Below are 22,929 nucleotides of genomic sequence, written 5' to 3' on the forward strand. Positions count from 1 at the left end.
TTCTCGGAAACAGCCATATGTCTAGGAAGGGAAGAAAGCTTTTAAAATGCAACGTACCGAATTCTTATGTTATCTATATAAATTTATATTTATGCTTTTTATTTTAGGGAAACCTGAACTGTGAAGTTCTCCATGATAACATAGGTTTGGAGGTCAGATGGATAATCGATGGAGAAGATATCATTATGCAACTGGTTGGAAAAGTAGGTAAGGGGTTATGAAAATAACGTTTAAGAATATGTTTATTGTATGTGTACAGAAATCATCTGAATTGTTTATGCGTACCATCATAAGTTATTCTTTACTACGTTGAGAGTATTACTGCGTAACATTCTGGATGGAAATGAGTAATAGCTGGGCAAAGTATCACCGAATAGTTGTCACGTTTAGGCTATTGATTCAAAATTAAGTATCGTTAAATGCGAATCATCAACTACGTGGGCAAAAGATGCTGACATTGCACAGCGATGATGGTTTATAGAAGTTTGGCTGTTTTATCATTTATAGTATCTGCTTATTGTTATGATCAAGTGTCGGTCGAAGAACTTAATTTTATAGTAGCCCTAGAACATTGTTTATTTGAAATTCTGCACGAGAGATTAAAATTCGGAACTATTTAATACGCTGTTGGTAGAGATATCAACAAAGACTTTCCCCCACAATCCGTACTGTATCCACCCACCTACACTATCGTGTGGTACGAACACGTGATGCTGTTACTGAAGGAGCGCTGCATTTCACGAAAGGCTGCGTACCCAATAAAATGGCCATTCGGTGTAATTGTCAATACACAAATAATCCAGTCGTCAAAAATGGAGGGTTGTGAAACTGTCTTACTTTATCTTCAGAAAATATATTCCTTAACATATTTAGTTAATATCACTTCACATAAGAGGCAGGTCCCTATCGAATGTTCTTTCCACATTATCTGACTTTCCGTTTTCGCAGTATTGATTTTTTACTTATCCTCTTCCTTTTGCGAGAAGCTAAAACTTTATTCTTTTTAGAGAGAGATTTACGGAAATTTAAGTTTTCATGACAGTCTCGTCAACTTCGAATTGTCTTTGATCACGTTAAATAATTACCAGCCGATCGATAAATCTCGCCGTTTCAAACACTGGCTAAGTTCCTTTGTAATATATAAATGCGAATTTTATTTAGATCTAAACTGTGACTCCTTGTGAAAATCTGTTCTTTTGCGATTAAGTCAAGTCACTTATGTTTTACAGAGAAAGGAGAATATATGGCTTTTGGCTTAAGCAAAGATGACCAAAAATCCCTCATGGATAACGCAGATGCGGTTGTTGTTTGGATTGATGAAAATGGCGTTGGGAACGCTGTAGATTACTTTTTAGAAAGTAAAGAACAGGTAAGAATATTATTACCATTAATATTATTATTAATACGGTAAATGTGTTTTTTAGAATATTTAAAAACAGGCGAGAATATTGTTCCTCTGAACATTTAAAACGTATGAGTAGGAGACGTCCTGAATTTCGTCGCATTCACGAGAATATTCTTCATAATGCTAGCTGAATTCGCCGATACGGCGAATTCAGCTACTTCGACACATTTTCCAAAATAATACGTCATTCAAATAACAATTCTTTAGCTGCAATTATACAAAACGTTTGAGCTCTCAATTTCTATATCAGATCCTTATACGTAAGTAACAGGATTCGCATCTTTCTGTTAGTGAAGTTGGTTGTTTGACTGCAAGCCATATCGAATGTTCAGCGTTTTGTTTACAGTAGGACATGTTGTTGTCGTTTTTTAGGGCTTCAAGGCGCAAAAGCTTCTTCGGCTATATTGCTTCTGTTAAAATTTTGTCGTCACCAGTTTTGCTGCTAATCGTTGGGTTGCACTAGATGGGATTAGTATCATTAGTTAACTTAATGGAATTCTCTGACTATTTGCATTTGTACACTTATGGATCTAAAACGGACACACGCACGTGAATGCAGCAGTAGCCTTATCAAACAGCACCATTTCTCAGTCTCTTCCCATAGAATGCAGTATATGCAGTGCTGTTTGCCATATCTAGCTCTGTACCACATTTTTGCAATGGCGGTTCATGCGAAGTCGACTTGAACCCAGAGATACGCTCTGGGTTCAAGCCAACATATCTACTAAATACGGTGCTATTCTTATATTGTCACTATCTCGTCTCTTTGTCCTTATACTTTTCTATTCTAAAATATTTATTTTAAATGATTTTGTTTTAGTCAAAATTCTCTTGTTTTGGAATTTCCAATTTCATTGCTATTTCGTCAGGCCCACTTTAACTGTCAAAATGTTTTGCAAGGTGGAGAAGAGAATATGCCTAGGGACCACCCCGACACACACACTTATACGGTCATCTCAGAGTATAAACAGAAATGTATTGTGAGATGAGCCTTTCGGTCGGATATCTGCTTGTTTATATATATATATATATATATATATTCGGTTTGTTTCTATATGTTTTCCACTTTGGATTATGTGGATATTGCCATGTTGGACGATCGGGAAAGCTTTGAATTTTTGTAGCGTAGTTAAGCAGAACTTGTCTACGAACATTGAATCCTGAGGTTATAGATATCTGTGTATAAACTGTTTCCTGACGATGTACGAAATTCTCCTGAAGCAACACGCGAAGCACTATAACGGATAGGATCTTATGAAAGAAAATGGCTAGTTGAAGACACTTTTCCTGGTTGAACAGTAGATGGCACCATAATTTACTCTAGATCTCATCATATCATGATAAATGTGCAGAAGCGAGTAGCGGTCTCCGCATGTCATTGCAGATATTGCTCTAAGAATGTTTAATTGATTTTAACAGATATTTTTTGATTTCTACGAAATTTATCTGACTATCCATGATTAATTCCGAGAAGTCTGATAGTATGTTTGTATGGGATCTCTTGATTGCTTATTCTTGGTTCTTGAATGAGATGAATTTTTCATTTTCTGTATACAAATTGCGTTTTCCGCTGTTTTTCTTACAGAGATCCAAAATTCAATTCTTTTCGCCTGCCTCTCTATTGGATGCATCTTTTGTGAGTGACATGGAATGGTAAAGGTCGTGGCCGTATATTTCCAACTATTTCTGGAATATCTTGTGTAATATCGTTAATTTCGATTAAAATAGTTTTCCCTGATGATTGATCCTGGGAGAAGTCCCTCTTCTTGATGTAATTTTGAGATGTGATGGTAATGGACTTTAAAGGTTGTTTTGCACAAATTTTCCAGACGAATTTCGGAAATGGCGTCGCATTCGTAATTTGTGCAACTTTTGAAAGGTACAAAACTTTTGCGTTGTATCGAAAGCCTTCTCAATCTCAAAACATGTCATGACCAGGCGTTCATTTTGAAGAAACGCATTGTGTAAACTTTCTTCAACTTGTGTCATGAGATTTAATGCCGAAAACTACTTGTCTCGAAAGAAGATTATGAAAATCCAGAAACAACGTTAACTGCTCATTCAGGAATTTTTTATAAAATTTTACCTAAACAGCTAGTGCTGTTTAGGTAAAACAACAGTTATTTGGATGTGACATATCCTTCTCTAGTTTAAAAGCTATGAAGTCAAATGTTGCCAAGAATCTGAATGTATCCTCAATTCTGCACCATAATCTACTCTAGATTATGGAGCAGAATTGAGGATATACAATTAACCCTTTACTACATTTACTATATTACGAGCTGTATGAAAATTAATTTTATACTTTTCAATTTGAGCTTTATGATTTTGGAAGTTTATATTGCATGCAAAGGTTTAGCCTTATAAATTCACAATTTTCTCTAGCTCTGTTTATGTCGTGTCTTTCCCAACTCATTATCGGGACAGGGACTTAAAAATTTGCTTGAAATTTGTCCGCCAATCTCCTTCCAGATGATTCTATCGTCTCTATTAATTTTGCTAGCAAAAGATATTGGGGACTTTGTTAATAGCAGGATTTAAAGAGACAGCAGATTGATATTTACTCAGTCTACTTTATATGATTTCCATATTTTCTACCATATAGTTTGCGACGTCATTTGTTAAAAAAGCTTGCAAAAAAATTGGATAATGATCGCTGTTACAGGATCACTTGAAATAGACTAGTCAAGATTGGGAAGCAGACCTAGTGAATAGATGGTGAAATCAATTGCAGAAATAGTCTCATTTGGTAAATATACACGGATAGTAGCAGTATGTTTAAGAATTTTAAGTTTCTGATGTATAGAAAATAGCGATAAAGGGCGATACCCATTAAAATCTCCCAGCAAACAAAAAAGGGGAGGTAATGATTAATTAAATCTTCAAAGTCTCAGTATGCATGTGCATGGTATAAAATGTTTTATGATATGTCGATGTAATGAAACTATTTTAAGTGTAATTTCAAATATGATGAGTGCTGAAACTGCTTCTCGGGGAGAAGGAGCGAGTTCGATAGAATTCCCACTGAATATCGATTTTAGTCTTTGGAAAACGCACGGTGGCAGGTAGTATCTATATGTAGGTCACCTGACTTCAAATGGCAAACCATTTTTGTTGGGCCATATTTATGTTATGGACATCTTTGTATGCCAAAAGGGAGAATGGTTGCTGGCAGGGTGGTTGTTGAAGAGTAAATGCAGAAGGAGTGGCGTAGTCTGATTAACATCTTTTGTCCCTTCTTTTGGTAGTAGACGAATTAAGATCACCTTGCTGCGATGATATTCGGTATGATCCAGGTGAAAGTTTGTCAAGTCTGAAACAATTACTTTTTCCTTTTAGCATTCCAGACCCACTGGGGGAGGCAAGAGGGGTACCACTTAGTGACCAAGCGACTGGAGAGGTCAGCAGGTTAAAAACAAAAAGATATGAAAGTAATAAAGCAGCAGCATACTTCTCCACTGGAGTAGTGCAATATCAAAGCAATTCTTGGAGGTTCTGCCTTGGTATTGCGCAATATTAAATTTATACACTAAGTAGAAAACTTAGTTTACTCAATACTAAGTACAGAATGAGACCATGCCCTTCATGCAGAATGGCGTTGTGATATAGTCATTAAATAGTTGAATGCAGTGATTTCGACATTACGTATCTAAACTTTGGCAAAGTTTTTGAATGTGGTCTCTCATGGAAGACTGTTATTATAAAGTGGAAAAAGTTAGAGTTACCGATAAGATCCTACCATGAATCATACGCTGACTAGGAATACGAGACAGAGAATTGTCAAAAATGGTCGGTCTACGCGGTGGAGAAATTTGTGATGGTGGTATGGGGATTTAATGGACTTTGCTATAAGACAAGGGCGAAAGTGTCTTGTCTAATTATATTTCCCCTATTTACTCCGCTAATTATTTAACAGATTATATTACCACAGTTGAATTCGTTTTATGAAACGAAATAATTCCGGTAGATTTGCGTGCTTCCGCGGAAATCAATTCAAACATCAAATTCATTGGACTAAATAAAACACCTTAAAGGTTCTGCTGGACTTTGGAGAGGGGGGGGGATGTTTATTAAATTCATATCTGTTATTGAACCGAAAAAGCAACCTGATACTAATAAAATAAAAGTAACTATAAGAGAAGTGAAACTTTATTTTCAGGTGATTCATTTGCGTGGAGTGAGAGAGAGAGAGAGAGAGATTAGCTATTTTTTTAATATCAAATCGAAGTAGTTTATTTTATGAAACACTATTTTCGCATCTTTAAATAGCTGTAATGCAATAGCTTGATAGATTATTATTTTATATTTTTTCAGTGCGGCGCCACTCGTGGGAGCTGTCCAGATTCAAAACACCAGGGAGCTGAAGATAATGTGAGCCTGCTGGATGCTGCTACGATCAACGGTTTTACTACTGTTACTTTCAAGCGTCCCCAGTTAGGAGGTATTTCAATAACTTAGTTAAAAAAAAAAAAATTCCCAAAATCGCGTACTAAAGATTACTACGAATTCATATTTTAAAAATCCATTCAAACAATCTTTCAACTATTGTTTTAGTCCTTATTACTATATCAAAAAATATATAATGTTTCTACACATATAATGTAAACAGAACTGAAAAAGGTAAAACCGCTGGATAAAAGATGAAGATATAATAATAATATTCCCATCCTGATTTTTAGTCTTTACTGACTGAGCAAAGATCAAGGTATAATAATTATACCCGAAGTGTGTGCCCTCGCGAACAGGCCAAGTATCATCGTGTCAGTTGCATTCCTACCGTTAAGGTCGTGGGGGTGACGCTGTTACCCTAGTCGAAGTTTGTCTCATTTGCATTCATGTTTTTGTTAGTACTGATTGGGCAAAGACAGTTATCTGAAAGTGACTGCAAACACTAATAAATTTAACATCTAAAGTGGTTGTTTAAATACCGAAGCACAAACCTGTATTACAAACTAATTATAGCTTAAGCATCGGAATTTGTGTACAACCCTCCTTCCAGGCCAACAGTACAGAGCTAGCATAAAATAACTTCCCACGATGAATTCATTTTTAAGGTTGGCATCAGCTAATCACAATGTCCTTGAAAGTTAAAATTTTCTTTACAGAGCGCTAATGATATGACCCTAACAAGCAAAAAAGCTTGTTACCCTTTTACCATTTATTTTAATAAAATGGTTCTGGAATGACTTGAGTTGTCTCTCATACACACAGAGATAAACTTTTATGTGTGAGAGAGAGAGAGAGAGAGAGAGGTCCAGTCCCAATCACTCATTCTTTTTTCCTTGAAAAAAAAAAAAAAAAAAAAAAGTTAAAAGGATGGTCAGCGGGCATGGTGTCCTTGGAAGTGGTAGACCACAGATGAACTCCTAATGAGACGTATTGCAGAACAATAGGCTTAGTGACATCTATAATATAACGCTTTCTTTTTGACGTGCTTTAGTAAGGATCACACTTGCGTAATTTACGAGTTTAAGTTTGTTGGTTGTTTATAAATTATATATTCCTGATATTTTCTGATCAAAATTTCAAATTTTTAGCCGAAAAATTTAACATATCCTACTGTAAGTTGGAGGGGATTAAAGTAATAATGAGCACTGGCATAGTCTTGAGCTCATCGATGAAGTAGGTATCTGCGACTTCAGATTTCTTGCAATTGGTGGCAGGATTTCGATGGGATGTTGTTTAAATGCGTGGTCTTTATTATGCACTAAAGAAAAACTACAGGAATTTAACACACAACACCTGTCACAGAGAAGTGCCAGGGACTTACAACAGGTGATGAATAATAATATAAACATCTTATTAGAATGTAGGTGCATTCAGAAAAATATAATACAAGGTTTTAATTTTAGTATTATAACAGCTTTTTCGTTCAAGGAAACAGGACGTTTTTTGCAGCAGCAAAAAAAAAAAGGGGGGGGGGATGTCTATTACTGATACCCTCCCGGTCCGGATCTCTTCGTGAGATCCAGCCTTATGTTCCTCCACAAAATTTTGTCATTGTGGCCCCCCCCCCCCGGTTTTTCTCTCTTCGGCTTGCGAAAACATACCCCTGTGAGCTCATTTTAATGATTCCCTTTAGGGTATTATATATCATATCACGTTCCCCACCTTCAGTAGGATGTCTGGTTGCAAACGCTGCAGTTTTCACCTTGTAATCGTTATTTATATGAGCGTTGATTAGCACCACTCGCTAATCGGGTTGCTTTTATTTGAATCCTTTCTAGAATGGATTCAAATAACAACAAAGTTAAGTTGTTATTTGTATTCTTGTTTATACTGCTGTAAATTTCATGTTCGAATGAATTGTAACCACCAAGTCTTTTCTTTGTCGTGAACCCCTTTTAATTTTACTCCCTCTAACTTATAACTCTTTTAGAAGCATTAAACTTCAGTTGCCATTTGTGCAATCGATTTAAGTAATTTTGAAGCAATACGGATTGATTCTGGCCGTTAACCACTCTTCCTACGTTTAAAATAATTAAACTTTGACAACTTATCCTGTATTCCCTCATTATCAAGGATTAATTAAGTGTCCGATTGGTCTAATCGAAAATATACAGAACTCAAATGTTATTCGTGAACCGGAAAGTGAACAACTGCAATAGGAATCATACAAGTTGAAGATAAAATGAAGAGATACATTATAATACAGGGAGATTGCCGTGCAGTGTTCTTAAAGGCTGATGAGATCTTACAGAAGATGAATTTCGACATTTGGGTTAAATATATTAACAAAAATGTACGCCTAATGTCTCGATTATTCAACCCTGGCACATAATTGATCTTGCTATCAAGGATTTAACAAAGCATACACAGGAACTCATTTCATTGCTCTGTTCTCATTCAAGGAAGTATTCCAACAGAGTGGAAAACATAAAATTTAGATATCACAGATCTTGTTCAACAATGCACGTCAACGTGCGAGAGAAATGTGGAGCAGCCACTCCCATCCTCCGCAAAGATGCTTGAGGAAGAATATCATTAGCACAGTAATATTAATACCAGACTTTGGACCATCTATTCGGTTAAAGAAATCAGAAATTTAAGATTGCCTACACAGCTGAGGTGGTCTAGTAGAGTAAGTCTGCAAACGTGAGAGTTGACTATTGAAGCATGCAACGTTGCTAAGTGTTAAACTCAAAAGTACAGTAATTCAGGGAAAGCCAAATTTTCTTTCAATATCGTAAAAGTCTTCACAGATCCAGAATAATATTTAAAATATGAAATGGACTTTTGTCAGAGAAAACGAGCATTAATTCCACGTTTCTTTAGCCAAATGCTAAAGACTGCATTTTTCTTTGGGGGATTAGTTTTATCATTGTGGATCAGTTTTTAGGACAGTGGATTTGAGTGACATTGTGTAAGCGAGGTTGGTAAGGAATCTTTCCATTAGGACATCTCTAATGGAAAGGATCTAATTCATCAGCAACTAAATATAATGTTCAATTTTTCTGTTGGCAATTCAGGAGCTTTTAAATATAATATTACGCTTGAAACTGTTTATATTATCGTTTAAAGATTATGTTGCTTTGATTACTCTTCCAGTGGACGAGATCTATGATCAGCACGTATTTTCCGATGGACCTCAAGCTGTAGTATGGGCTGTAGGACCTCTAAACAAAAGAATGGAGGTTTCATACCACAGGCTCAAGACAAGAGGTTAGAATAAATATTATAAGAGGTTACATTAAATTTAGTAAATGTAACGTTAATATGTACAACAGATGGCATCGTTCTCATCCTGCTGATATCTGACCTAACAAATTCTCGTTTAAATTTAATTGCTGAAAATCTATTATTATGTAGATTTTATTAAATGTAGACTTTAGATATGCAATTTATATCCTAACCACCAAAAGTTAGGTATAAATTGCAAGAGTGCAGACAGCTGATACAAACACTAACTGCTAACACTATCTTATGTAAAAGCTCACAAAGACAGCATTGTATTTTTCAGGGGAGGTATTCATTGATTTTGCTCGCCTACCTGTATGGAATTGCCCTCGGCCAGCAGACATTTCGGAAACTAACGAAGAACGCCCTGTTATTGATGTAAGCACTGCAGTACCTGGGTTTGAGTCGTCTCAAGGATCTCTACAGCAGAGTGACGTTGAAATGGCAGCTTACACTTCAGTTCGACCGGCTCAAGTCTGGCAAGTGCCTCCTATCGTCTGTCCATCTGACCATACCTTTCGTGCTCAGATTGGTCCAGCTGGAGGAATTCATGGATACCAGTCAATCACAGGCAAGTCTTTAGTTTTCTCTAATTAGCAACGATGCCAAAAAGTGCGAGAATATGATCTCGATTAAAAATATTTATTCCTCGTGCAACCCTTTAATAGTGAATAGCATTGAAAAGATTTAAAGTAGATAATACACAGTTTAGCCTGCAATAGATTCTTTTCGCTTTTCATCGCATGTTGAACTACTTGGATTCTTCACATCTATTCGTAATGTCTTCGAAGTGTGTGTTTCGAGTCTTTGAAAATCGTGCTGTAATCCAATCAGATTTTTTTTGTTTTGTTTTTATCGGTGCATCACGATGAAGGCTAGAATGGGGTCAAGACAAAGTCATAAAAGTCACAATGAGGCGTTCTGTAACCTTTGAAATAGTTTACTTCGTTAAGAACATCATTCTCTCTGTTATCTAGTCATAACCAGAGTGATAGCCCCATCAGAGATATTGGCTGTGAACTCATGTAGTTATAGGCCTCGCGCTTACCAGTGGTTACAATTACACATCCTTGACAACAGTCATACAGTTATAGCCGATGTTTCAAGGTAGGATATACATACTTTAGCCTAACCAAGGCATCCCAGTATAGTAAACGGTTCGAACGAATGCGTGCTAAAGAAAAACAGTTTTAAAATTATACCGGCACGAATGAGATGAGTGTCCAAAGTAAGCCAGCTATTGGAGGAGATGTCCTTCGAGCACATCACAGTGGATATAAAAAAAAAAAAAAATTGTAGGTGTGCCGAGCATGCACAGCGGAAGTTAAGTGAAACTTCTTTAGGCGAACATTTATCACTTGACCGAGCATCCCGTATTGACTGTGTGAATGCCGCAGACGACGAATCTGCATGAATGCGAGCCTCGGAGATATGAGACGTTCCGTTGCCAAATCTAGTTTCGGCAAGTGCTGTGGCATCGGATGATATTTAAAACCATTTGACTTCGATAGAGCTGGAATCACTTTGTTCTTGAGAGAGCCACTACAGCTGTTATAGGCCGACATTTGACTTACATCATCATTTGGAAATGCTGTTTGAAGAAGAGCCGTTACAATCTTTACATCGTTCTTGAATGAAAGCTGATCACGCATGAAATAGACTGAACCGAAATTTTAAAAAAGACATTTAAAATTTTTGTCAATCCACGGACGCATTGCACGTGTACCTGTGCTACACGCCTTACGACACTCACTACAGTGGACCCCCGCTTTACGACTGGTTCACTGCACGATCAAATCACTTTACAATGTACACTCTGTAACAAAATAACGTTTCACTATACGATATGTTGTAAGCGCCGGTCATTGTGTTCTCATTTACGAATTGAATTTTAATTCTATTAACAATTTCGCTTATTAAATTCTAATAAGCGAAAATTGGAGGAATATTATCCACAGGCTATAAAAAAGTATAGATATAAAGCAGAGATTACACTTTGCCTTACTAATTAACAAAATTAAATGATACGTGAAAATCAGAAGAATATTTTCCACGGATTAACATAAGAAAAAGCAAAGGTAAAAAGTTAAGTTCCACTGGGTATTCCCGTGCCTAACGCTGCTTAAGTTCGGTGATCGCACGAGAACCGTGACATTTATCCTAGTACGATAGTTATCTGTTCAGAGTGCCTGTAATGCGTTTACTTACGGCAACGGTGGCATTTTCGTTGCGTTTTTTGTCGATCAACGAAAGCAAGTTACTCCCATCTAAAAACTGCTTGGAGCGCACCTAAAGAAGTTTCACTTCAAAATGTCCTGAATATCTTATATTAGAGTAATGTAAGATTTTCGATTTTTTCGTTTTAATTTCTGGAGAGTATCATACAGAAGCTTTCTACGTACTATATTGATGTAAACTTCTCTTATTATTTAAAACAAGTAATATAAAAAAAAAAAAAAAAAAATTAAAGTCAATTCCTACTTAGGTCAACAAAGAAAAATTTTATTTTAGTTATTTTATTAAATAATTACAATTAATATAAATATGTATATACATATGACAGAATCACAATATTAAGTGGCAAAATAGAAAGCGAATTTCCTTGCAATTTTTCTTTCTATATATGGTGTTGGACTATTATTTTTATTCACATGTTTCATTTTCCATTTTGTTCCCTCCTTGACTCAGACTAGAACCCAGAATGAAAAAAGAATCTGAAAAAGAAATTTTTTTCCAGCGATCTACATGCTTCGCCACTGACAGTATTTATTCCTAAATTTATATCCTGCTAAATATCTTATATAAGAGAAATTTTTTTCTCCCATATAAAACTAAAATTAATTAATGAATTAATATTTGAAAAAACTGTATTAACATCAAGTGTCATCCACTACAAGTTTAAAAGCAAGCCTGTTTGCATTGATCAGAAAACTTCATCTCTAACTGCACAATTACTCCCAGGTCTTTTTCATTCTCTACCACCCTAAGTGTAGTACCACACAGTTGGTACGTTTCTCTGGGGTTACTTCTTCCATATGCAGTACTTTGCATTTGTCAATGTTAAACTTCAGTTGCCACTTCTCAGCCCATCTGCCCAAATTTTCTAGATCCTGTTGCAGTAGCATACTGCCATTAACAACCCTGCCAACCTTTGTATCATCTTGAAATACCATCATCAATGTCATTTATAAATATACAAAACAATAGTGGGCCCAACTCCGAACCTGGGGGACTCCACTAATAACATTAGTCAACGAAGAGCAGCGTCCATTGATTACAACTCGCTGTCTTTTCCCACTCAACCACCCTTTTATCCATTGTAGCAACTTGCCTTGATGCCATTCTGCTCCAATTTGTATAGCAGTCTTCCATATGAAACAGTATCAAAAGCTTTCCTGAAATCCAAGTATAGGATATCAAATTTATTTTTTGCCTCCAGATCCTTTGTAACCGCATCATAGTATCCAATCAAATTTGTTAGACAAGACCCTTCTTTAACAACTCATGCTGTGTCCGAGCTATAACTGAAGTCTTGTCTAAATGATCCTGCAGTGCTTCTTTTACCAGTGCCTCCGTTATTTTCCCTGGATCACAAGTTAAACTAACAGGTATGTAATTACCTGTGTCTCCCTTTGTGGATTGGGGTCACACTTGCACTTCTCCAGTGCATGGGTACCTCCCTTGAGTCCAAGGAACCTCATAATTATGGCTAAGGGTTTGCTTACTTCCTTTGCTGCCTCCTTTAACATAACTGGATAGATCCCATCCGCCTTCCTTATGTTTAACTTCAACAATTTCTTCTCCACTTTGCTCTCAATTACCAAATCCTTAAAATGGTATATTAGAGTGTAAATTTTTAGTTGATCAATGAGTTATTGATCAATTAGGAAATGGTTTCCTGGATGGAGTGACCTATCCCTCGTGATAGCGGCGGAATCGCTGTCCCCACAGCGAGGCTAAATGTAGTTGCCTTCCTTGTCATTGAGTTATGTTGAACTTTGATATACTAACCATGAAAGGTTTAGATAAAACTGAGATCTAGCGGCATATGGGCGGTAGCCCAGGTGGCAGCTAGAACAAAGGTTGATATAAATGGCAATGACGACGAAGCTTGGCATAAGCATTTTAACATTTTGCTTTAAATGTTTGCTCCAGAAAAAACAAAAGTCTCTCTTCCAAGCACAGACTATCTCTAACACTAGTAGTGTATCTCAGAGAGATATTTCCACATCTAACAACTGATGGTCACGTAAAGTTCAATTTACCTTTAAGGAGAATTTTTACAGTTTTATCCTTTTATACCTGCAACTTATGTATTTCAGTACACTTTATAAATTGTTTTAAAACATTACTAGCTTTTATTTCGAGCACTTTTCTGGATTGCCCAAACACAACAGATAATAAATCATCAGGATAGGCTATGATATGAGTGTTCCCACCCCATCAAGTTCCATGAACTCATCCAACAAAATTGACCACATATATGGTTCGAGTATTGACCCCTGAGTAAGAGGAAGACTCTTATTCTTATTTATAAAGCAATTTTCCTCCCGTTCATTACTTACTGTGAGCCATACGGTTTTATAGAGTCACCTTAAATGAAAAATAAATAGAAATTGGGTTCTATCCAAAGGATCGTTGTATTAGCCATCAGAAGGGCATGTTGTCCGGTCAGCACACCTGCTGCAGGTCCTGGTAGGCACAGTCCCTTTAGACTTGGAAATAATAAGAAAGTGCCTCAACTATAAAATAAAGAGGCAAATCCCGAACATCTTGAGAATAACCAAGATGCTGCTTTCCATCTGTTGCTTAACCAAGCAACACATGGAAAGCAGGAAAGAAGAGAATTCTCTATTCTTTACCAGCTATGGCAAAATAGATTGGAAGGGACACCAAAAGGGGAAGTCATTAGGAGGTTCCTGCCTCAGATAACCCTAATTTACCCCAAACCACCTCGCTGGATTAACCCAGAACTATATGCCACAGTTTTACTAACAGGGCATGGCACCCTAAACGCAAATGTTGTGTCAATTGGATCTTACTCAGGATCCTAAATGTGGAGCCAATGAGGATTGGGCTCATGTCCTTTATGACTGCCCCAACTACCATCCCCACAGATGCATACTCATAACTATGATTGGGTTGGTTCATAGCCCCAATCATAGTTATGAGTGAATGAGCAACTACTATAACCTCAGACGCACGAGACATATGGCCTTCTCTAAGTTTTTTTCAGAAGATTTGAGACCAGGAGAAACAACCGTGCTACAACTACTCAAACTGTGATCTCCCACCTAGACATTTATGCTTACCTGAATGTGACAGGCCCGCTAGAATGAGTTCCCCGCCTAGTGAAACTTTATGTTTAATACCCTTAACTTATTTTCTGCGCTTTAAATTTTATGTTAAATATAAAACTGTTTTCATATGTAGTTTTATTTTAAATATTTATGTCTCATACGTGTTTCGATCTTTACAAGTGTATCGTTAATTATGAGCGTGAATGTGTATAAGTGTATAACCGCGCGTTCATACACGTGCAAGTATATAAATACGAGTGGGTATGCGTACACGAGTCCATATGGGTGAATGCGTACGAGCGTTTCCTCGTAAACGTGCGAGTATGTACAGTATCTGTACATGTAGGTACAAATATATATATATATGAGCGAATGTAAGTATTAATACAGATTGATACGTGTATATTGTGGTGGATGAGAAATGAGTCCACTTAATCAGCGAAGAAAAAAAATTGTAAGATGTCAGTACCATCCTATTCAGGGCACTGCATTGAGTGAGATAAGTGTGTGTAAGTGGTGAATGAACGACACTGTCCTATAAAGGATAAACGTTGTACCCAAAATATGTATAAAAATAAAATATTTAAAATTATTTAGCTACTTTTGCAGGTTAAGTTGTGTAAATGAATGTTAAGATCGCTTGTGTAAAGTATGCGATGACTGAGTAAATGTTTCTGATTAGTATTTATAAAAAATAAAGATGTGACGGCCTGGGTGGTTGCTATATTTAGGTAGCACTTCATTCTTGTCTCTAAATGATAATAAAGTAAGGTGGGGAATGTGCGAGTGAGAGCTATGTGCTTTTTTCCAACCTCCCACTAATTAGATAAAAAAAATAAATGAATGAAATAAAAATGTGTACTTCTGTAAGTGTAAGCATGATATGTGTGCAGTTGGGTTGAGTGCATGAAGTGTGCGCATGCGTGTGTTGAGTGCTATTCTAACAGGCGTCCCCCAAATTAGACCGCAGTGGAGTTTTCTTCACATTATTCTTAACGGAAATTACCACGTGGACGGCTAATGCACGATATTCCGACATTATATTTTCCAAACTAGCTTTCATTTCTTTTTTAGGAGAGGATTCAACACGTATCACTGACTTTTTTCCGGTACGGTCAATGTCGAAAATTTACTTATAAATAAATATTTAAAATTATCGCATTTATCAACCTTTTACATTTTATGAATTTTTTTTTTTTTGTTTACCGAGCCTATTGGTCACTGTTAGTTTCCTCTCTGTTAGTTTCCTCCCAATTAGGTCAGTACTTTTGATTTTCCCTGCGGCGTCAGATGTATGCCGCTGCTCATAAAGGGTTGGATCAGCCGTCTTAAAAGCTTCCAAACTGGTCCAGAAGGTTCTGCTTTCTTTTTCGCTTAATCCTAGATGTCCCACTTTTAAAGTTCAGACAAGCCATTTATTCAATCCTCCCTGTATCATTATATACCGGTCCTATCTATATATCACAATAACTTTCCTCATCCCTCCCCCCCCTCCTACATATAAAAATAAAACTTGTAAGACCAGATTGTCGTACAAATATTTAGGTAATGGGCTGCTGCTGAGCACGGACAACTATGAACCTGTTTGTTTAGTGAGCGTAGACTAGGTGAGAAAGTTGCCTATGGGCAGTCAGCGACTCGAAGTCATTCAAGGACACTTCCCACCAGAGGGAGCCAAGGACGCCCTCTAAGTCAACAAAATGGCAAGGATACATTCGGCGCTTGACGTTTTAATGAAATTAATTATGAAGATTAGGACGCCATCACAAGATCGGCCAGCTCGAAAGAGGAACTGTTAGAGAACCAGTTTGGAATGAAATTGTTTAATTTACCCACAACCAGCTGTTCTAGAAACTTACCAGCGTTATTGAGAAGGGAAATAGGACGACGCGTCTTGGTATCTGTAAGACTTTTTATAAGGTTCAGGGATGATTTTAAGGAGCGCTGTTTTCCAATACATCTGCAATACAAGACGCAATTTTAAATATATTTGTGAAAAGGAAGCGCGGCAGATTTGGATTTAATTCGTGAAGAAACGATTTATTTCATTAAGGAAGATTTATTAAATCAGAGCCTGGGGAACTTACTGAGTTTTCTTTGAAGATAATAAAGAACCCAAACATGCGTTTTCTTACCACTTCTTAGTGTCTTTGCAATATCAGTCCCGAAAGGAAAGTTCTTATGACCGAAGTGACCTTTTGTGGGGGTGATATTTCTAGTACAGAAACTACTATCAATGTTTAATTCCCCTCCGAAATTACTGAAAGTGAAATAAACTTCTTATAGATTTACACGAGCAATAAAAGTGGGCTCACCACATTTAAAACAGTTGTTCCAGCTTTGTGTTAGTGGCTCCATCTCGTGATAATTGATAGTACTACACCCGTCTCCTCCCATCGTTGACAATATCTTAATGGTAGCTCCTAGTAAATAAAGGAGCTTCTAATGGAACAAGGTTGTTTCTTTTTCCTAAAAAAGTCTTACTGTCCCTTGTTATGGAGTCTGATAATGAGACCGAAGAAGATAATCCTCAGACTGCAGGCACCTTTATAAAGAATGGACATACTTTTAATAAAAATGACAAATTTTTATATATTATATACACACACACACACACACAGTACTGCGCACAAGCCTTAGGCAGGCATTGAAATCCTCTGTCGGAGGAGAATCGTGTAGTATAAAGCAATAAAATCGGCTGAAATAAACGAAACATTTATTGTCGATCAAAGTTAAATTACAACGAAACAAATAAGAACGATATCTTATTTAATATTTCGTATGTCCACCTTTTGCTTGCAAAATTGCTGATATTCTGTTAGGGATACTGTCTTGAAGCTTTTGTAAATATTCATGTGGAATATTGTTCCACGCATCAAGCAGAACATTCCATAGTGCATCTGGAGGTAGCTCAAGTGCCACCTCCAGAGATTCTTTTCTTTCATAAAACTTATTTCGAAAACTATTGTTAAATCCTTTTTTCACAGTTATTATACTGTGTCACTACAGACTATATAACAATATTGTTTACAGAAAATTATACATATATATATATATATTTTCTTCAGTGACAGAGTGAAACAGGTCTTCATTTTTTTATTCAGCTATGCAATAATTATTTAATTCAATTACTATGTGTACTCTTAGGCGAGGTAGGCTGGGGAATTGCTTGGTACATCAATGGGCTTTTAATTCCCGAGATTACAGTCCAGAGAGGAATTACGTACACTTTTCTCGTCGAAGGAGGACTGGATACTGAGAACAATGGAGGCAACCACCCCTTCTACATCACAGATGATCCAGAGGGAGGTTACGAGTATAAAACAGCTACGGAAAGAATGGTGAGTAATGAGTGAAAACTATCCTATTCGATTAAGCCAAATTATAATCGATTATAAAAGATTACGAAAAAATTCACATCGCTAAATAACATTTTTTTTATGACAAAACATTGCCATTTTTATCACAATTGATTTATTAAATTCAACATTTTTGATAATGTGCTGCGTGTTGTCAGAACTAAAGTTTAGCAACAGAAACGAGGAAGCTGAAACGATTTTTATCTGCAATACTTTGCTTCTATTAAAGAATTAACTAGAACTGCTCTTCAAATAGACCGGTCACTCGTTCGTTGACCTTACTTGTTGAAAACGAAACAGCAAATCCCCTGTTTCTCATTAGTGAACCCAGAATATTAATAGCTAAGAATGATAGGTGAACATTAATGTCAAAAAAAAAAAAAAAAAAAATGTTGGGCCAGATCACATTGCTTTCGTCATTTATAAACCTTGATAAGTTGTTAGATGACAATTATAAGGGTAATTAGCATACACATTGGTTATGTTACTTTAAAAAAAAAGCTTATAAATTATTTTATAATAAGTTGTGGTATTTCCTTTTATCTCCTTATAGAAGGTGAAGATATTTGCCGGAGCCGCAAGTGATCATACAGGAAAAATTGTTCCTACTGCAAGTAAGTGGACAGTAGTGTGTATTAACTCAATTTGGTTAACTTCTCAAGGGGCAGCTATATTCACTTTATAAGAACTGAATGCTAACACCGTCTTACCTCGTTATAGCTGGACGACTCTGCGAATGGCAGCTGCCGAAATCCTCGGACAAATCGCCTGCGGATTTCGAAACCTTCCACGAGTTCCAAGACAGCCTGGAATTGAAATGCGAAGAAGGAAAAGCTGGACTTCTGAAGTGGACACCGGACAAAAGGACACCCGACATCGTTTATTACCAGGTACATAATAAACACAGTGGTAAGGATCTTGTGGAGTTTGTTTGTTCAATATTCTCTTAAAGTGAAGTCGCAGAAGAGAAACTCACCGACGCTAACACACACACAGACACTAATTAGCCACACGCAGGACGAGCAGATCCGATTCCCCTCCTGCGTGAAAGCAGTGTACGTGAGCGACACCTCTAAAGGACATAAAGAACGTTTAGTGTATGAGTACAATGATTTTTAGTAGCGTACATTTTACGGCTTACTTAAAATTCCGTGCAGCTACAAACTTACACTAATGAACAGTGAAATGGCTGTTCCTCATACATAAAGCATTCTTAAAATCGGCACTAAGCAAACGGAATTATCGTAGAAGGAATAGTGAAAACTTATTGAACTAACGAGCTTCTGCTTGCCACCCCCGCGGAACAGACAATGTATCGAAAATATTTTCAATTGATAAATGAATTATATGACGAATTTTGCATTCAGTAGTCATCGAATAATAATTGAATGTTCAATTTAAAATGTAAATATGTACGTAACCTATTTCTAACCCCTTGGATACATTACTAAAAACTTTTAATTCATTATCGTAAATCGTGTTGGTCTCCAAGAGATGTGTAGCAACTCAAATTTGAATTTTGACATATGGGAGTTGCGTTGCTGTGATTTCTGATTGGTTGTTAGCGACGAATATGCTTCCTGAGCAATTATTAGCTGGCTTCTCTGAACCTCGCCCCTGCCACAGCTTCGATGTGTTGTTCTACTGCACTAAGAAAATTATAATGTAGAGAAACAGCTACAACAATATGCCTTGGGGTGGGCTATCACTAAAAAAATAGCCATACACGTAGAAGGATAAACAGGCGATGTCTCTGGTTTCATTCATTCACTCACTCAGAGAAGGTCATTATTGAGAAAGAATCCATTGAGACAAAAAGGTCCAGGGAAAGATGCAAATTATACTGAAATGAGACGTAAATTTAATGTTTCTATTACGTTTACACAATCGATGTTTTTTATGTCCACCCTTCAATGAAAAAACCATTAAAAGCATTATTTTAAAGACTTTAAACCTTGGTCCTCTTCTCTTTTCAGACTTTTTTTTTTTTTTTTTTTTTGCCCCGAACATATTGATAATGTTTCTTATTATACTATTATTAAGAACATTTTCAAAGAGGAGTTATTGTTGAAGCACATAGCAGAAGCCACAATTGAGGAAACTGGTGTGTCGAAAGCAACCATCTGAAACGTATACAATTAGTAGAAGATTAAAGGAGAATGCGCCACTAAAAGGAAGAAATATGGTAGAAAGTCGCTACTCCCAGAACGAGACCGCAGGAATTAAAGTGTATTGAATCAGAATAAAAGGTCCACTCATACCGTTAGAAGGTCATGTTACCTTCAATGAATGTTTTCTGTTGTATCGAAGCCAACTTCACCTTTCATTGCTTCGTTTGCGATGGAGTATCTCAAGATGTTTGCGATGGAGTATTTCGAGACGACAATGCAACTCTCCACAGTGCGAAGATTGTGTCTAAATGGTTTTCGGAGCATTTCCAAGGTTTCCAACTAGACCGCTTAATTCTCTAGGTCTGGATCCAATTGAGAATGTATGAGATATGTCAGAAAGGCCAATTCGGCTTCGCAGTTCTCTACCGACCACAATACAGCAACTGAGAATTATCCTGATGGAAAAATGTTCAAATCTGAATGTAGACTCTCTAGATCCAAATATCTAGAGGAACCATGCCACGACGTGTACCGGATGTAATTCGGATGAACCGTGGCCCTACTAGATATCGAATAAAGGTTTCTAATTTTTTTTGCCTAATAAGCGTATATTATAGGCAAATTGTGGAACATAATGAAAATTCTGCATGACTCTCTAATTCTGAAAGCAAATGATTATAGCGAGCATCATGAGACGCAAAGTTTATACCAATTCAGATTCATAATTTGCCTTTATAGAAGAATTTGTTTATTTATTTAGCCAGCACAAGAGGCGTCCTCATTGCACCATGCAAGGTAAGAAATAGAACCGAAAGTTAATGCGCGAATTAAATACAAATAATGAAAGCAGAAATAATATAAAGCACTTATGTGGTTAGTTGTCCCTTAGGATGCTCAGTATAATATCAAATATAAGAATACAATAAAAAATAATAATAATAACAAAAAGCGCATGCGCATCTGGTCATTTTAAAATAAAAGCTGAAACAGCTAGGCTATGAGATAAGTCGTATGGCATTTGTTTAGGTTTCAATGGCGCATCAGCAGCGAAGGAATGCCATTCTAGAACCATCAGGCTCTAGAAACTATTTGGCGAACATAATGGAGCTTGAATTTTAAAATAATAAATAAAATAAATACTTTTGTCCCAATGTTTTTGAAAAACGAGCTTGGAACTATTAAATAAAATAAGTGTACACGCTCTAGAACCCGAATAACTGCGGCGAGGAGTTGGTATTCAAATAACCACTTACTAATAGGAAATACCTCTTCACAGTAAGAAGAAGTAGTAAATCACTTGAAATTAACGAGTCTCAATTAATTAATTACTCTCTTTCACTTTAATATAAAACAAATTAAGTTTTTATAATTTTCTTATATTTTCAGTGCTTCACTCATCGTTTCCTTGGCTGGAAAGTTCATGTGGTGGACTCATGCGCCGACATCGTCATAGAAACTGATGAAAGCGTGATGAACCTGAAAAATGCAAGCTTCGATGAACTTCGAGAAACACAGTCCTTTCACTTCAACCCAGAAAGGATCAAACTGGATAAGCAGATCACGGATGGTGGATTTCAAGTTGGGAGTTATTCAGATAGCCCGTGGCATCCTATAGCCATTCCTTCGCTAGCAAATAATCATCACACGCGCATCACAGAAACAAAATTCAACGGAGATTTTCCGTACTTGAAAAAACAACAAGTGGCAATCCAATCAGTTAAAAACAGTGACATATCACAGGGGAAGGTACAAACGACCTCCGATTTAAAGAATGAGGATTCTTACATGCCTTCCTATCACCCCTCTAGCCAGCAGTTAAGGGTTTCATTACCTCCAGAAACAACTGAAATCCCCATTATCCTCTATGACAGCGACACCAAAAAAGGACATACATTTGAGGAAATACATTTGAGTGACACAGAAGGATCGCTTGCACTACGGGGTGAATCAAGCAAGCACAAGGAGGAACAGATTGTTTCTTTTCCCATACAGAGCCATAGCAATACTCGTGCTGTTTTTCCTAACGCAAACAGATCTAGTGTAGATGCGTTTCCTCCTACTACAGATGACAAAAGTAAAAAGCTAGTCCATTATAATACTCCAAGTGCGGCTGTAAAGTTTCGGTCTTCATCTCCACCAGATGTTTCTCAGTTTCAAATTGTTGAAGTATCAAAAACTCATCACATCTCTCATCATCCCGCAGAAAGCCATCCTTTAGAGCAAGTGGGGATTGAGAGTTTAGAGGTGCAATTCATTCCTTATCCCTCTGACAACCCTACCAAACCACAACTTCATTCCAAAAATATTCAGCAGGATACCAAAAAGGTCCCTTCGCTGTATGCAGGAACAGATGCATCCTCGTATTACACTTCCTATGGACCTCACCTATTTACCAGAAATGCAGGACCAGAGATCGAGAGATTGCCCCAAGCTAGCATTAGCTTCCAAAAGCTTAAAAGCGATTCACGTTTACCTCCAAAAGTAAGCACACCGGAAAACCAAATGTCCGCGACGTCGCTGAAAGGTATAACAGGGAGTGTACGAAATCGCCCTTCCAACCGGCATTTCTCGCAAGCCATTCGATCTGAAAAAGATGCGTCGAGCAACTACGTACGATTAAACCAAAGGAAGTCCTTCCCGCTATTAATCCTCGACCATGCTTCAAGCAACCATCGTAACTCTAATGGGCTTACTGAAGTGCATTCATCATCCCAAACTGCTCCTTATTTGGGTAATTCAAAGAGGCCGGACAGGACCAGAATCCAGTCATCTCCCTTCCTGGTACCTGTAGTTCTGCCTAAAAGGTCCGGAAAAAAGGATCCTTCATTGGACAGCACGATCAAATTGCGTTCTTTGTCCGCAAAGACACCCTCTGCAGCAGAATCCAAAATTGTGCAACAGCAAGGCCAGCATAAAGATGGGGAATTCTATGTGTTAACTCATGTGATACCAATAAAAAAAGAAAGTCAGGAAAGGGAACCCGTTTTGAAACTTAGAATGAAGACCACCCGTAATTCAAGACCCAGATTCTCTCGAAGTACTGGGGAATATCTGGAAGAACAAAAGTGACCAAATGA

At 37.0% G+C, this 22,929-nt stretch overlaps 1 protein-coding gene across 1 annotated transcript in view; it reads left to right on the forward strand.

Moving 5' to 3' along the window:
• The window catches only part of LOC150085755 (protein Skeletor, isoforms B/C-like), a 120,681-nt gene extending 97,752 nt beyond the window's left edge, over positions 1 to 22,929 (forward strand). Inside the window, exons 7-16 of the mRNA XM_090374680.1 lie at positions 108 to 207; positions 1,230 to 1,369; positions 5,720 to 5,846; positions 8,954 to 9,067; positions 9,366 to 9,512; positions 9,558 to 9,653; positions 17,530 to 17,723; positions 18,295 to 18,355; positions 18,462 to 18,631; positions 21,239 to 22,929. Of these exons, the coding sequence (XP_090230806.1) occupies positions 108 to 207; positions 1,230 to 1,369; positions 5,720 to 5,846; positions 8,954 to 9,067; positions 9,366 to 9,512; positions 9,558 to 9,653; positions 17,530 to 17,723; positions 18,295 to 18,355; positions 18,462 to 18,631; positions 21,239 to 22,921 (2,832 nt within the window). The 3' untranslated portion in view covers positions 22,922 to 22,929. The remainder of the gene's footprint in view (positions 1 to 107; positions 208 to 1,229; positions 1,370 to 5,719; positions 5,847 to 8,953; positions 9,068 to 9,365; positions 9,513 to 9,557; positions 9,654 to 17,529; positions 17,724 to 18,294; positions 18,356 to 18,461; positions 18,632 to 21,238) is intronic.

Source organism: Mastigoproctus giganteus, chromosome 5, assembly GCF_048544385.1.
Source record: "Mastigoproctus giganteus isolate SK-2022 chromosome 5, ASM4854438v1, whole genome shotgun sequence".
NCBI classification, from domain to species: Eukaryota; Metazoa; Arthropoda; class Arachnida; order Uropygi; family Thelyphonidae; genus Mastigoproctus; species Mastigoproctus giganteus.